This window comes from Ammospiza nelsoni, chromosome 19 (genome assembly GCF_027579445.1).
Source record: "Ammospiza nelsoni isolate bAmmNel1 chromosome 19, bAmmNel1.pri, whole genome shotgun sequence".
NCBI lineage: Eukaryota > Metazoa > Chordata > Aves > Passeriformes > Passerellidae > Ammospiza > Ammospiza nelsoni.
The window spans coordinates 12,473,035-12,488,717 of record NC_080651.1 but is presented as its reverse complement, the minus strand read 5'-3'; the positions used below and the strand labels follow the sequence as shown (position 1 = coordinate 12,488,717).

General features: G+C 58.1%; 1 protein-coding gene across 1 annotated transcript; it reads right to left on the bottom strand.

Annotated features, from left to right (window-relative positions):
- Positions 1–4,209: 4,209 nt before the first annotated feature.
- On the bottom strand, positions 4,210–11,202 carry LOC132081750 (steroid 21-hydroxylase-like). Its single transcript, XM_059485640.1, has 10 exons — positions 11,010–11,202; positions 10,554–10,643; positions 9,878–10,029; positions 9,311–9,406; positions 8,931–9,038; positions 8,188–8,274; positions 7,644–7,829; positions 6,814–6,974; positions 5,705–5,808; positions 4,210–5,116 (listed from the first exon to the last, which is right to left on the bottom strand). Exons 1-10 carry the CDS (start codon positions 11,200–11,202, stop codon positions 4,869–4,871), a joined length of 1,425 nt encoding a protein of 474 aa, XP_059341623.1. The 3' UTR covers positions 4,210–4,868.
- Positions 11,203–15,683: the final 4,481 nt, after the last annotated feature.

The following is a 15,683-nucleotide window of genomic DNA, read 5'->3' as shown; positions in this document are numbered from 1 at the left end:
CCAGGCTGTGGCCCCCGACTTATCTTTTGGATGATAGGTGATGGGAATCCATGTTGCACCTGCAATGAGTCTGCCTCGGAGGGCCCCATGATCACCTGTTAGCCTCTGGTCAGCTACAATAAAGAAAACCAAAACCAAAGTGTGAGTTCAGAGTTATGTGGGCCTAATCCCAGCAAGGCAGCTACTTGCCCTCTCCTGAGTGTGCCTGGCTCCTTCAGGCTCCAGCTTCATCCTGATTCCAAGGCTGTGGCCTTCATTAGGGGTGGCACCTGGGTTAGAGAAAGGCAAAGTTAAATGGCATTCCTGTGAGTGCAGTGGATCACCTTGTGTGCTTTAAGACATGTGAAAACCTCTGCTAGGCTTCTGAGAAGTCTCTTGGCGGGGGAGGGGGGGGGGGGAAATGTGTCCTCAAATCAACAGCCTTTCTCACCCTGCTGCCTTCAAATCTCCCCCCACCCACAATAACTCCTACCTGGATACCTGCTCACCCTCCCTCTCCTAGTCACAACCCTTAACTCGCCTGAAGCCTCAATCTCAAACATCATCTTTGACACTAGGCAGATCCCTCTTGTGACAACATGATGAATCTGCTGAACAAAGTGTTATACTTGACAGAACTGGGAGCCTCTGGAAGATCTACTCCTCCTAAAAAATAATAAAAAACAAAACAAGAACAACACCAGAACTTGCAAATGCACTTTACCACCCCTAAACACAAAACCCGAAATTGTTAACTTAAATACTCCCTGTATTCCATGCTGTTTTCTTCAGTCTCTTCCAAGCCTCTATTGCTTTAGATGCCCAGAAACACCTGCTGAAAACAAGCTGAGATAAGCTGAAAGAGCCTCCTCAATGAAATGAGAGGAGAGTTCTTACCCCAGCACATCCCAGAGAGGGAATGAAGCTCCTCAGCCAAGGCTGGGGTTAATATACCCCTGATTGTGCTCGCCTCTCGTTCCCATGGCACCCAGGAAAAGGGAGGGGGCGAATCCCACCAACCCCTCAGAGCAGCTGCAGCTGTTTGGCTTCTCTGGCTCAGATTCAAGGGCAGTAAAGGGCTTGTTATAGAAGAAAACTCTACAGAAAAATAACAGCGCTTTCTTTTTTGCAACAACTACTTGGAGCAGAAGAACAGAAAACTGGTAAAACATAAAACTTTGTGTTAAGGTTACACATCTAGCTAAATTGGGTAATTTGCTGTTAACTTATGTAATTATTCCTTGGTGATTACTAAGTAGTACATCAGTAGTACATGCTGCCTAGCCTGCTCGGGTGCTGCCCCTTGGCAAGAGGGTTCTTCCCTTGGCATTTTCTCAAAGTGATGCTCTATGCCCAGGTTGGCCTAGCAGCTCCCTAGTCCCTGCTGGATGCTTCAACCATAGCTCCCAGAGGGATGCTTGGGATACCCCCGTTAGCCCCTGTGGACTAGCAGCTCCCTGTGCAGGTGTTCCTGGGTAACCCTCTGAAAGCAGCTGGTCGCGTGGGGGGCTGCTAGACCTTGGAGCGGGGGAGGAGGTGAAAAAAGGTCATGTGGGGTGTTCCCTTCCCTACACAGCTCTTCGTCTGCCCCTTAAACTATGGGGTGCCAGACTTGCCTTTCCTTCTACCCCAAAACTGTCGCCTTCAGATGCAAGGCGAGGTGACCTGGTTCTGAGGAAACGGCACGGCGACCCACTGCCCAGGGTCACTCGGGCCAAGAACACACGCAGACACCAGTGTGGTGGACGGTTCAAGACCTTTATTGTCCCGCCTCATCGGGTTTTATACTGGGAAAGTTTTTTCCCTACGTCAGGGGGTCTTACTTTACTGTAATTGGTTAGTAAGGAGCAGAAAGTTACTAATGTTAGGGGGGACAACATTCTTGGGTGATCCTTTATCACTAGGAGTTAGGGGGAGAGGAGCTCTGCTGCTTTCCGTAACATCGCGAGATTTTCCGACCGCCCGACCCTATCCACTACATCTCCCCCCCCTTTTTTACAAATGAACGAAGTAGTCATACTCATAGGTACTGAGATGAGGCATGAGGTTGTCTCTGGTCACAGCATTTGCTGTCGGCCTATGAACAGGATGTTGGCCCGTTCTAGGCGGGTCTGAACGAATGAGACTAGTTTGTTCAGCAGGCATGGTCCGAAGGTGATAGCTAAAAGTAGCATTGCCAATGGACCAATTAGGGTAGAAATTAGGGTGGTCAGCCATGGCGATCGATTGAACCAGGACTCGAACCAACCCTGTTGGGCTTCCCTGTATCTCTGTCTCTGAGCCAGTCTGTTTCGGAGCTCTGCCATGGAGTCTCTCACGACTCCCATGTGGTCTGCATAGAAACAACACTCCTCTTTCAAGGCGGCACACAGGCCCCCTTGCTGCATGAACAGGAGGTCCAGACCTCGCCTGTTTTGTAGGACCACTTCTGAGAGTGAGGAGACCGACTTCTCTAGATAGGAGATGGATTTCTCGATCCTCTGCAGGTCCTCGTCAATCGTTGCCTGCAGCTGGGACAGTCCTTGGTGCTGGGTCACCAAGGCTGAGACTCCCGTGGCCGTTCCTGCTGTTCCTAGGCCCAGCAGCATTGCGATAGTTATAACTGTTACTATTTCTCTTTTGTGGAGCTGGTTGGGTTCTTCAAAAAGGTGATACACTTCTTCATCTGCGTGGTACAGGACCCTAGGAACAATCAGAACTTGGACACAAAAGTCGTTAGAGTCATCGAATTTGGCAAGGAACACACAGGGACTCACTCCGGACAAAACTCATTAAAATTCTAAAAAATCTACCCCAAAAAATACCTTAAAATTCCCTCAAAAGCCCTAAAGATACCCTAACTCATAAAAAGTCCTAAAATTACCCTCAATAGTCCTAAAAAAAAATCCCTAAAAATCCTTCATCTCCTGTCAAATGAGACATGAGGTTAGGAATTAACTTGGGTTAGAAATCAACTTCAGATTTAAGTGGAATATGCTGTTTTGAATTGTTTAAGTTGTTTAGTCTGTTAAATTTGCTGTGTTCAAAAAAGCCTGTAGCTCTCAAAATTGTCTCAAACAAGGTGAAAGGAATGTGAGCTTCCAAGCTAGAGGAAGGTAAGAGGGGCCCCTTGGACCTTGAAATAAGAAGCAAGCCAAAACTGAGGCTGCAGGACACAACTGACAAACAGCGAGCTCTCTGCTCAAGGACTGACATTAACTAATTGTAATGCGATGAATATGCATGAACCTATTGCAAAACTTAATGCATATGCAATAGGCTGGGGGAAAAAGGGGAGTTTGGACTCTCTGATTGCACGCATGTTCTTTAAGGAGTTATCCTGCATGCGTCCGACGCTGAATAAAGATACATACCCACTTCACGACTTTTACTAGTTGTGGAGTTTTTTCCGCAAATCATGCGGACCCTGTGGGAAACCTGAGTTATGTCACCGGGGCGGGGGGAGCGCAGGGGCTGTGGGGATGATGGAGCAGGAGCTGCGGGCGGCACCCGCGGGGCGGGGGGCCCCGGGACCGGTGCGGCACCCTGCAGACTCTTCCCTTGAGGGTCCAATGTTTATTTTGAACATTTACCCTGCAGCTGGATAGCTCAGGTAACAACCCCTCCGTTGCCTTGTACTGCCTTATCTGGCCTACCTCTCCATTTCCTTCCATTATCTTGGCTTCCACTGCCTCCCCTTGCCTTGCCTGGACCCCTTGTCTGCCCCTCCCTTTCCTCGTGTTGCCTTTACCAACCCTCCCTTCTGTCGTCTTGCCTTCTCCTCTGTTGTTTTGCCTTGTTTAACCCTCCCTTGCATAGCGTTTCATACCCTTCCTTTTTTTGCCTTACCTAACCCACGCTTGCCTTGCCTTGTATTGGTGCCCTCTTGAATTGCCTCTTCCTCCTTTGCCTTTCCTCACCGACCAACCTTTCCGTTCCCTTGCCTTGCCTACCCCTCCTTTGCCGTTGCCCCCATTTCGACACATGACTCGAGGGGCGCGGACGGTCTCGTTCCCTCCCTGCCCCTCCTCGCTGTTCTCTCCCTCGGGTTTTTGCGTCGGGGGAGTGCTCCTGAGTGCCCCCGCTATGTTCGGAGCGGGCACTCCACCCTGCAGCGCCCGCTCCTCCAGGCCCTCGCTCTGGGGACGGCGCTCTACTCCCCTCCCACCCCCAACAGCTCTAAGCCAATCGGTTGCCAGGCACACCAGGCCTCGGCCAATCAGAGCGCTTCATGCTTTGAGTCGCCTGTTGCCAGTCAGATCAGCAGAACGCAGCGCCCCGCACAAACCCGCCGTATCTCGCAGGGCTGCGAGCCCAACCCGGACCGCAGCCTCTCCGGGGAGGGCTTTGCGGAGCGGGGAAGTGCAAATCAGCCAGACCGCTATCTTCTGATGCTGTCCGAGGGCTGTGGCGGGTGCCGAGAGTGGCCGGTCAGGGTGGGCGCAAGGCTGGGCTTCGGGCGTTCCGGACGTTTAGGGGGTCCCAGGAAGAGCCGGGACTTGTGGGTTCAAAAGCACAAATTTTATTAGGAGGAGATAAATGGGGCCCTCCCACACTGCATTGACTCAGGCATCCAGGAGAGACCCAGCTATCTGGTTTTGAATGGGGGCACGCAGGGGTCAGGTGTCAGGTGAGTTGGGATGGAGTCACGCAGGGTTCAAGCAGAGTCAGATGGGGTTAGGTAGGGTCACAGCTGGGGTCATAGCCGGTGTCAAGGTGAGGCATAGGGTTGGCAGGGGTGAGGCCGATGTCAGGTGGGGTCAGTCAGGGGGTCACGGTCAGCCAGGTTCAGGCAGTGTCACACAGGCTCAGGTGAAGTCAGGTGTATTCAAGAAGGGTCAAAAAAACCTCAGGTGAGTCACAGTGTGTTCAGAAAAGTAATAAAGTGGTCAAGTGGAGTCAGGCCAGGGTCAGGGTAAGCCCGGGGGCTGGCAGGGCACCATACGCAGGCGAAAGGAGGGGCAGCGCAGCACCGTGCCCGGTGAGCCCCTCAGCCCCGGCAGTCCCTCCGGGCCCGGCTCCAGACGGAATTCCCGCAGGATCAGCCCCAGGAACACGAAGAGCTCGGCCCGCGCCAGCCCCTCCCCCGGGCACGATCGCGCCCCGCAGCCGAACGGCAGCAGCGACCGCGAGGGGGCGCCCGGCGCCAGGAACCGCTCTGGGGGGCGGCGGGTCAGCTCCGAGGGGTGCGGGGGGACCCGCAGGATCGGGGGGTTCCAGGGGGGGACCCACAGGCTTGGGGGGAGCGGGCGCCATGGGGGGACCCAGGACTTAGGGGCGGACCTCCACAAGTTTGGAGGGTGCCTGGGGGTTCCCCAGGTTGGACTTCGGGGTTCAGAAGGGAAACATGGGGGTTTGGGGTGACCCAGGGGCTCAGAGGGAGCCTAAGATTCGGGGGAGACCCCAGGATGACAGAGGGGATTCACATGTTTGGGGAGGGTTCAGACACCTGAGGGGGGTCTCAGGGGTTTCGGCAGGGGGGTAGAGGGGAGGAACAGGTTTTGAGGGGGGTACACAGATATATGGGAGAACTAATGGGGATGGTGGGGGGTAACCACAGGTTTGGGGGAGGGGGTGTGGGGTTGGGGTGGTTCAGGCATCGGGGGGGGGGGACACTCATGACACAAAGGTGTTCCCAGGATACCCAGGAATCAGGGAAAACACCATGGCTGGGGGAACCCAGTTTGATGTTTGAGGAAACCCAGGAGTTCAGGGGGGCACTCAGAGTGCAGGCATACCCACATACCGGGCAGGAAGACCTCAGGGTGCTGCCAGATGTCAGGGTCCTGTTGGGCTGCCAGCAGGTTGGGGATCAGGACAGTGCCGGCTGCCACGGGGAGCCCCCCAAGACTGGAAGGGGACAAGGTGCATGGAGATAGACTGCGGTCTGCTGGGGGCTACTGAAAGTTACATGGGCCATACTGAGACCTACTGAGGCTCTCTGGGGGCTCACTAGGTATGACTGGATGTCTGTTTGGGTCTACAGGGTCTATACTGAGATCTGGTAGGTGCTGCTGGAAGTTACTGGGTGTCTGTTGGAGTCTACTGGGGCTCTCTGGGGTCTCCTGGGATCTATTAGGTGCCTACTGGAATTTGCTGATGCTATACTGGAATCTACTGGAGCCATACTGACACCTACTAGAATTTATTTGGGGTCTACTGGCACACTGGGTGGGATCTGCTAGCGCCATACTGGGATCTGGTGGAGTCCTACTGGAGCTCTCTGGTATCTACTGGCTATCTGTCGAGGTCTACTGGGGCCATACTGGGGTCTACTGGGCTCACTGGGAACTGCTGGACCCATCGTGAGCTTTTCTGGGGGCTACTGGATGTCTACTGGGGTTTCGTGGGGCTACCTTGGACTTACTGGGATATATTGGGAACTCCTGCTGGGATCTTCTGGGCTCTGCTGGGGCCTACTGAGGCTATTCTGGAATCTTCTAGGATCTACTGAGTGTCTGTTAGGGTCTACTGGGGTCATACCAGAACCTGCTGGGGCAAGTGGAATGTACTGGGGTTATACTGGGGCCTACTGGGACCTAATGAGTCTTACTGGGATTTATTGGGCCCTGTTGAAGCCTACTGGGTCCTACAAGGACTTACCAGACTGTACTGGTCTGTTGGAGTCTACTGTGGGCCTACTTCTACTGGGCCCTACTGGTAAATATTCTGCATATTCGGGTCTTACCCGGGCCATGCTGGGACCTGATGGGTCTTAGCGGGACTTGCTGGGGTCTAATGGGCTCTGCTGGGTTCTCCCGGACCCTACTGATGATACCAGGTGGACCCTTCCTGTTCTGTGGTGGTTGCCCCTCACCCAGGCTGGCCGGTGGCGGCTCCTCCCTGCCCTGGTACCTGGTGTGGCGCAGGGCGCAGTGGGGCAGCGCCAGGGGCACAGGGGGTCGCAGCCGCAGGGTCTCGCTGACGGTGGCCTGAAGAAGGGGTAGGCGCCCCATGTCCCCTGGCCCGGGTGGTCCCTGTGCCCCCTGCAGCTCCGCCCGCAGCCGCACCTGCAGCTGCACAGGTGTGCCATGTCTGCCATGGGGCACCAGGGGAGGGGGTGCATCCCAGGGGGCACACAGTGGCAATGGGATGACAGGGCGACTCCCCAGAACCCCAGACCCCCCCAAACTCACCAACCTGCCCCTGGGACCCCAAACCATCCTCAAGCCTGGCCCTCTCCCTTGGCAACCCCCTTGAACTCCCAGATCCTCCCCAGACCTGTCCTGAGACCCAACCCCCACCCCAGACTTGCTCCTCCCTCCTCCTTGGGGACACCCCTGAGCCCCCAGATCTCTCTCTTAGGACCCTCTATCTCTGGACCCTGAGCCACCTCTCCATGGAAACCCCAAACCAAGGAGCCACATAGAGACACAGACACAGCTCTGAAATGTCTGAGAGATCCATGGGGCACCTCAGGGTGGTGCAAGGGCACAGTGTCAGCCATGGGGAGGAGGACGTGGGGGACATGTAGGACACAGGTGGGGATATGGGACCCCCAAGTACACACATGGAGCCCTGGCACTGTACAGGGGACAGAGGGTGCTCCACATCATCTGGGGGCAGAGCAGCAGGAAACCCACGGAGAAGGGAACATGAGGGACATATGGAACACAGGATGTAGGGGGGGACACAGAGGACCCCCCCAGGGCTGCATGGAAGACATGGAGGGACATGTGTTTCACCTCGGGGCGGTGCAGCAGGAAGGCCACAGCCCAGCCCAGCGCCGCCGCAGTGGTCTCGGTTCCCCCAATGAACAGGTCCACCAGCGCCATGTGCAGCCGGGGGGGGCTCAGGGGGCCCTCCCGTGCCCCAGGATTACGCCCCAGCAGTGCCCCCAGAACTGAGTCCGGGGGAGGGGAGGGGCACGCCTGGCAAAGGGGTGACACGTGTTGGGGGTTTCTCCTGATCCCCAGCTGCCCCCAAACACGGGAGTCTCTTCCAAATCCCCAAGTCCACCTAAACCCCTGGCCCTCCCCAAGGCCTTACAAGCCTCCCAGACCCCCGGCTCCTCCCATCCCCTTGGGTCCCCCCAAACCTCTGTTTCCCCAAAAATATGTGGGTGCCCCCAAGCCCCTGGGTAGCCCCCAAACTCCTGGTTTCCACCCAGAACCTGAGTCCTTCCAGACCCCCATGTAGTTTCCAAAGCCCTGGGTTTCCCCTGAGGCTCTGTTCCAACTGCACCGCTCCTGACCTCGGGCTGCCTCCCAGCTCCCCGGGCCTCCCCACCTGATGCCGCTGGATCTGGGTCTCCACAAACATGTCACGGTGCTGGACAAGCTGCAGCAGCTTCCGCAGTCCCGGGTTGGGCAGGGCCTGCGCACAGGGACTCCATGGGGACCCCCACCGCCAAGAAACCTTTGACCTCAGAGAGACACCCGCTCCCCCAGAGATGCTGCCTGAGTCTCCTGAGCCCCAGAGATACCCTATGGCCGCTCCCCTGGGCCATACAGACCCCTCCAATGTCCTACAGGCATCCTCAGCACCACAGAGACACTTTACCCCACCTCAGCCCTATACAGCCCCCACAACTGCCCCTCCCAGGCCCAGAGATCCTCAACACCATATAGACCCTGTGACACTCACCCTAGCCCCACACAAACACTATAACCCCTGTCCAGCCCCATTAGAGTTATAGGGTCCCTTCCCAGTACCACAGACACCACCCAAGCTCTCTATGGACCCTATAAGCTCTCTGTCAGCCCTCCATACCCTTCTCCAGTCCCACACAGATGCTATAACCTCACTCCCAACCCCATATAATCCCACCAGCCCCATATCTCTCCCATGGGCCATATAATCCCCCTGAGACTCACAGCCCTTCCCAGGCCCCCAAGGGCCCATAGTCCCCCTGTAGATCTCCACAATTCCCTTATTGCCCCCATAGGGCTCTATAGCTCTGGGCTCCATAGACCCTCATGCAGCAAAAAGGCCACAGCCCCACAGCCACCCCCAGGAGCTGCCAGGCTCACCCGCAGCAGGGGCAGCAGGTCCAGCACCCGAACACTGCTGTGCCCCCAGACCTGCAGCAGCTCCCCCAGGCAGCGTGAGAAGGCCCGGAGCTCCCCTGGAGGGGGCACCTGGAGGAGAACACACCTGTGTACTGCCCAGTACTCAATTGTCTCTGGATCCCCCAGAACACCCCGAACATCATTTCAGACATTCGGGTCCCCTCAAATTCCTATGTGCCCCCAAACCCCTGCCACCCACACACAAATTGGTCAGTCCCCCCAAACAGCTGGATGTTCCCTCCACAGACTCCTGGGTCCCCCCCAAACCCTGGGCCCCCATAAAAACTGGGGTCCTCCTCCAAACCCCTGTCTCCATCCTGGGCCCCCTGCCAGATCCTCACCAGCTCCCCAAAGAGGAGGCGTGCGATGGTGCTGCAGGTGTGGAAGGTGAACACCTCAAAGGGGTCCAGGGGGGCCTCCCCATACGAACGCAGCTCCTGGGGGAAAGAGGAGGTTAGAGAGAGCCCCAGAGCAAATAAAGGGGGACTCCAAGGCTGGTTGAGGGGGTCGCACAAGAGAAGTGCAGAGCTCTGAGGGAGTTATGGGGACTCACAGGGATAATGCCCTTTTGGGGTGCAGAGGGTGAGGTTTGGGTGGGTAAGTTTTGGGGGACAGTGATGCGGGTGCAGGGTTTGGGGATCAGGTTTGGGATGCAGAGATTGGGGGATGAGTGCAGGGGGTAGGGTTTGGGGGGCAGTTTCCAGATGCAGGGGACATGGTTAAGGTGCATGGGTGGGGTTTGGGTGAAGGGAGTGAGGCTCAAGGTATCAGTTTTGGGGTGCATTGGCCAGGGTTTTGCTGGTCAATATTGTGTGGGGATCTGTTTTGCAATGCTGGGAGGATCAGTTTTGGGGGTGTCGTGGTTGCAGAAGGATCATTTTGGGCAGGAGTCGGTTTCAGGGTCTCACCTCACACAACTCCCGGCCCTGCAGCCAAAGGAAGGGCCCGAGATGCCCCCCAGCCCGTGCCAGTGCCCCCCGAACTGCTCCCCGCTGCCGCCGCCAGCCAGGGCAGGGGTCTCCCAGTGCCAGGTCCCGGCCCCCCCGTGACACCAGCAACCCTGGGGTTGGGCAGGAGCAGTAAGGGACCCCCAGAAACCCCCCAGCCCCTATAGGGACCCACCTCCAATACACCAGGGGTGTGCTACAGGGCCCCACTACCTCATAAAGCCTCCTTCAACCCCATAGCCGCTTCCTCCATGGGACCCTCCTAATGCCACCCTGGAGGCTGAAGGGTGTGTCTGGTGGGGCAGAGACTTCTAGAAACTGCCCTAGCCCCTACAGACAACCCACCCCTCCAGAACTGCCCCCCCCCCCCCAGTACCCATGTCCCCAACTCCATTGGGACCCCCTCCCAATCCCGTAACAACCCCTTCAATCTCATAGGGACGCCCTCAAAACCCATAAGGACTTGCCATCCCACAGGGCCCCCCCAAACCCTTAGAGACCCTCCCCGAGCCCCACAGAGAACCCCAGAAACCACACAGTGACTCCCTTCAAATCCCCCGAAGGGCTTCACTACACACAGGATACTCCCCAAACCCCACAGGAACCCCTCCAACCGCCCCCCACCCCGCCGCCATACCCAGATAGCTGTGGGGGCACCCCAGCCAGTCCCCCCAGTGCCGGACCAGCGCCTCGCGGATGGTCGCCACCGAGCTCGACACCAGCACCTCTGCAGGGAAGAGGAGGGGCTGGGGGTACTCCAAAACTGGGGGAGATCCCAAACCAAGTGGGGAGTCCTGGCGTGGGATTTTGGGGAGAGCATCGGGGGATTAGGGCCCCAAGAAAGGTTTGGGGGGGTTTGAGGAGAGGTCCCCACCGCAGGGGGAAAGGGCAGAGTTGGGGGCTCGGAGAGTCCCTGGGGAGCAGGGAGGGGGGTTTGGGGGGCTGTGGGGTCCCGGGCGGTTGGGTTGGTGTCGGGTTCGGGGGTCCCGGGCGGCTGGGGTGGGGTCGGGTTCGGGGGTCCCGGGCAGCTCGGTCAGGGTCGGGTTCGGGGGTTCCGGGCAAGTTCGGCTGGGGTCGGGGATCCCGCACTCACCGCGGCCCGCCGCGCGCAGGCGCAGCACGGGCCCGTGCCGCCGCGTCAGGCGGCTCAGGTGCAGCGCCCCCTGTGGGTGCAGCAGGTGCAGCACGCCCCAGCGCGGGCCGCGCCCATCGCCACGCCGCGACAGTCGCGACAGCAGCGACAGCAGCAGCGACAGCAGGCCCAGCAGCAGCGCCGCAGCCGCCATGGCCCGCGGGGTGGGGGGGCGGACCGGAGAGCCCTTATATTGGGGAACCCCACAACCACGCCCCATGCAGCCCCACCCCCTAAGTCCTGCCCCTCTCAGGTGGCGCACACGCACCCTACTACGACAACCCGCCACCGCCAGCATAAAAGTGGACCCTGGGCCCAGCCCCATAAAGAGCGCCCCTTAAAACCCCACCCCTCGAGGCTCGGGCCTCACACGGGAGGCTTAAAGCCCCGTCTCACGTCAAGCCCTGCCCCGCACCGGCCGCTCTGCCTTTGTAAAGGGGAGCCCTACGCCCCTGCCCTGGAGGCAGCCCCCCATCCTCTATAAAACAGACCCGAAGTCCCTGCCCCGGGATCCCTGACTCCTGATGCATTGATTCCTCCATAAAGCAAACCTCTAATCCCTAACCCCCCAAAATGACCCCACCACTATAAAAGTGCCCTCTCAAGCCCTGCCCCTCCAAACACCACCTTATTAAGGGGACATTTTAAGCTTCACCCTCCTCCTCACCTCCCCAAATATCCCCTATCCCAATTCCCACAGCCCTCGTGGAGGTGCTCCCACCCCCCCCCCTTAAGTCCCTGCACCCAGAGCCTCCTTCACAGGTGCCTGCCCCCAATTTCCCTCACTCTAGCAGCAGCATTTGAGGATCAGAGATATTTATTGGGGTCCAGCAGAAGTGAGGGAGGTCTCCAATAGAGTGTGAGTCCTAGGGATGTCCCCTTGGGGGATGATGTCCCTCCAGTTCCCGGGTCCTGGAATGATTACAGGTGGGGACTCACAATAATCTGAGAAGTGCTGAAGTCAGGAAGGGGACCCCCACCCGGGGATGTGTTGCCCGGGGAGTTTGTGGGGTGCTATGGTGGGGGCCCTCAGGAGGGGTATTGAGAAGGGAGTTCCAGGTGGGGGATGTCTCAATGTGGGGATCTCTCAGGGACCCCCCAATAGGATTAGGGATGTGAAAGTGTCAGGAGGGGGGCTCCTGTGGGTGGGTGCCAGGGATTGGGCCATGGTGTGGGGATCCCGGGGGTGCCCCCCATCAGACGCTCCCCCTCTGGGGCCCTTGCAGGTGTTGGGCCAGCTGCAGGTCCTTGGGGAGCAAGAGGATGCAGTGGGCAGTGAGAACAGTTATGAATCCTCCATCACCTGCACTGAAGCCCCTCAGCATCCCCTGACCCCTTGGCAGCATCTCCCAGGGGCAGAAACCCCCTAAACACACTCTCAGGGCACAGGGTCCTTTCAAATCCAGCCACTGGCAGCTCAAACACCCTGTACCCCTCAAAGTAGGTAGTGGGCCCCAGTATCAAGTGACCCTCTCCCCATACCCTGACAGACCTCCCCCTGGGGGAAGGGGCCCCCACATAGCACTTCCCACAGCCCTCCATCCATGGAGGCCACAGACCCCCCACCACTACAAACCTGTCAGCCCCATGGGCTCTCCCTGAGCCCCAACAACATCCCCTTAGCACCCACAGATATCCTCCTAGACCTCCCTAAGCCCCCAGAGCCACCCCCAGGATCTGCCACAGCCCCTCTGGACACCCCCACCCCCTGAGTACCCATAGCTCCCTTCCAACTGCCCACAGAACCCTCCCAGCCCCCCCCCCACCCCAAACCCCCACAGGAGGGTTCCCCTTGGACCATCTTTGGTCCCCCTGCAGCACCAGCTGACACAGGGGGACACGGGGAATGTTGGGGGACATAGGAGGACATGGGGGACGTGGTGACGCGAGGGGGATATGGGGGACATGGGGACATCGGGGTCATGGAAGGCACAGGAGTCGGAATGATGTGAGTGGGCGTAGGGGACATGGAGGGGGGCTGTGGGAGACATCAGGACATGGGAAGACAGGATGGGGACATCCTGATCTGGGGCCATATCACCCTGGGGAGACCTTGGGGACACCCCAGGAAGGGGGACAAGGGGGTGACATCCTGGGGAGATCCTGAGCGTGGGGACTTGGAGGGCACCCCCCTGGCGACATCCACTGTGGGGAAAGGGGACACAAAGCCTAGGGGCATGGAGACAGTGCTCTAGGGACCCCCAAATGGGACAGGGCGCCAGTGCCACCACAGGGGAAGGGGCACAGGGGACATACATCCCCTGGGGGATGGGTGGACGCAAGGACATCAGGAGGCACACAAGGACACTGCAGGAGGACAAGGCCATGTGCTGGGGGGAAGGCAAGGACGTGGTGGGGCTGGAACAGTGTGGAGGGGGGGCTTTGTGTAGGGGTGGTCCCAGGGGCCTCCAGGGACTCTTTAGGGGGGCCCAGGGTGGATTTGGGTGGTCCCAGGGGCTTCTCAGCAGATGTTTGCACATCGCAGGGTGGATTTGGGGGATCCAGAAGGTGGTGAGGGACCCCAGGGGAGATCCTGGGATGGATTTGGGGGCATCTAATGGGGGTTGGAGGGTCCTGGGAGGGGGTGAGGTTCCCAGGCACTCTGGGGTGTATGAGGGTGGGTTTAGGGGGTCTGGAGGGGGTTTGAGGGTTCCAGAGAGTGTTTGTGGGGATTCTGAAGGTGGAATTTGGTGTTCCAGGGTAGACTGGTGGAAGGGCAGTCTCGAGGGTCCCAGTTGGTGTTTGGGGGATTCCTGGGAGGCAGGGAGAGGTTTTCAGGTTACATTTGGGGGCTGCCAGAGGGTCCCAGGGAGTAGAGAGTGTCTGGGGGGGGGGGGGAGGGGGTGTCTCGTGGTGAATTTGAGGGATCAGGATGTTCTTGAGTGGATTTGGAGTGTCCCAGGGGTTGTTTGTGAGGATCCCAGGGTTGATTTGGGGGGTGCAGGGTGGATTTTGGGTGTCTAGGGCAGGGTGGATTTTGGGTGTCCCATTCTGCGATTAGTCCTCAGATCCACAGTGAGTATCCCTTGTAGCAGTGACTCTTTCTGCAGCACTGCAGCCCCCACCCCGGCCGCAGTGATTTCAGCTCCAGTCCCACAAGCTTTATTTTACTGCCAGCTCTCTTCTTCCAGCTCCAGCTCTGTGTTTTTCCAGCTTCAAATGCCAGCATCTGGCTCTTGGCTCCAGCTTGGAAACAATTCAGCTCCCGCACGAGCCTCCGAAAGCCCACCCCGCCATCCATATGCTAGCCCTGCAGTGATTTTAGCCCCCACCGAGCAGTCCCCAGGCACTTTGCCACCCCCCGCGTAAGTTCGCCTGGATGCCCACAGCCCCGTTCACAGGTCTAGTGCCTTTGCCATTTTCATTCACGTTGCCAGCCCCGCAGTCCACTTCCCAGCCCCACAGTGCGCCCCAAGAGGTGCCATCACAGGCGCAGGCAATATTCTGCCATCGACGGGGTTTCAGGCACAAGCTTGCAGCCCCCTTTCGCCACCCCGCACATCCCGTTCTACTATTAGTGGCAATACCCAGCCCCTGCATCCATGTCACGGGCCTACAGTGATCTCGGCGCAGGAACACTACAGCGTCAGGTACCAGCCCTAAGGTTACTGTGATGTGTTGAGCCGCAATTCCAGTCGCACAATGACAAGACCAGGCCCAGTGACCTCAGCTCCTTTAGCTCTTTCCCCACAAGCTTTATTTTACTGCCAGCTCTCTTCTTCCAGCTCTGTGTCCCATTCTGCGATTAGTCCTCAGATCCACAGTGAGTATCCCTTGTAGCAGTGACTCTTTCTGCAGCACTGCAGCCCCCACCCCGGCCGCAGTGATTTCAGCTCCAGTCCCACAAGCTTTATTTTACTGCCAGCTCTCTTCTTCCAGCTCCAGCTCTGTGTTTTTCCAGCTTCAAATGCCAGCATCTGGCTCTTGGCTCCAGCTTGGAAACAATTCAGCTCCCGCACGAGCCTCCGAAAGCCCACCCCGCCATCCATATGCTAGCCCTGCAGTGATTTTAGCCCCCACCGAGCAGTCCCCAGGCACTTTGCCACCCCCCGCGTAAGTTCTCCTGGATGCCCACAGCCCCGTTCACAGGTCTAGTGCCTTTGCCATTTTCATTCACGTTGCCAGCCCCGCAGTCCACTTCCCAGCCCCACAGTGCGCCCCAAGAGGTGCCATCACAGGCGCAGGCAATATTCTGCCATCGACGGGGTTTCAGGCACAAGCTTGCAGCCCCCTTTCGCCACCCCGCACATCCCGTTCTACTATTAGTGGCAATACCCAGCCCCTGCATCCATGTCACGGGCCTACAGTGATCTCGGCGCAGGAACACTACAGCGTCAGGTACCAGCCCTAAGGTTACTGTGATGTGTTGAGCCGCAATTCCAGTCGCACAATGACAAGACCAGGCCCAGTGACCTCAGCTCCTTTAGCTCTTTCCCCACAAGCTTTATTTTACTGCCAGCTCTCTTCTTCCAGCTCTGTGTCCCATTCTGCGATTAGTCCTCAGATCCACAGTGAGTATCCCTTGTAGCAGTGACTCTTTCTGCAGCACTGCAGCCCCCACCCCGGCCGCAGTGATTTCAGCTCCAGTCCCACAAGCTTTATTTTACTGCCAGCTCTCTTCTTCCAGCTCCAGCT

Coding starts and splice junctions, on each gene's coding strand:
- LOC132081750 (XM_059485640.1), bottom strand. CDS start 11,202: ATGGCGGCTGCGGCGCTGCTGCTGGGCCTGCTGTCGCTGCTGCTGTCG. Junction 10,644..11,009: donor CCTGCGCGCGGCGGGCCGCG/GTGAGTGCGGGA, acceptor TCTTCCCTGCAG/AGGTGCTGGTGTCGAGCTCG. Junction 5,809..6,813: donor TGCGCCCTGCGCCACACCAG/GTACCAGGGCAG, acceptor GTCCCCTTCCAG/TCTTGGGGGGCTCCCCGTGG.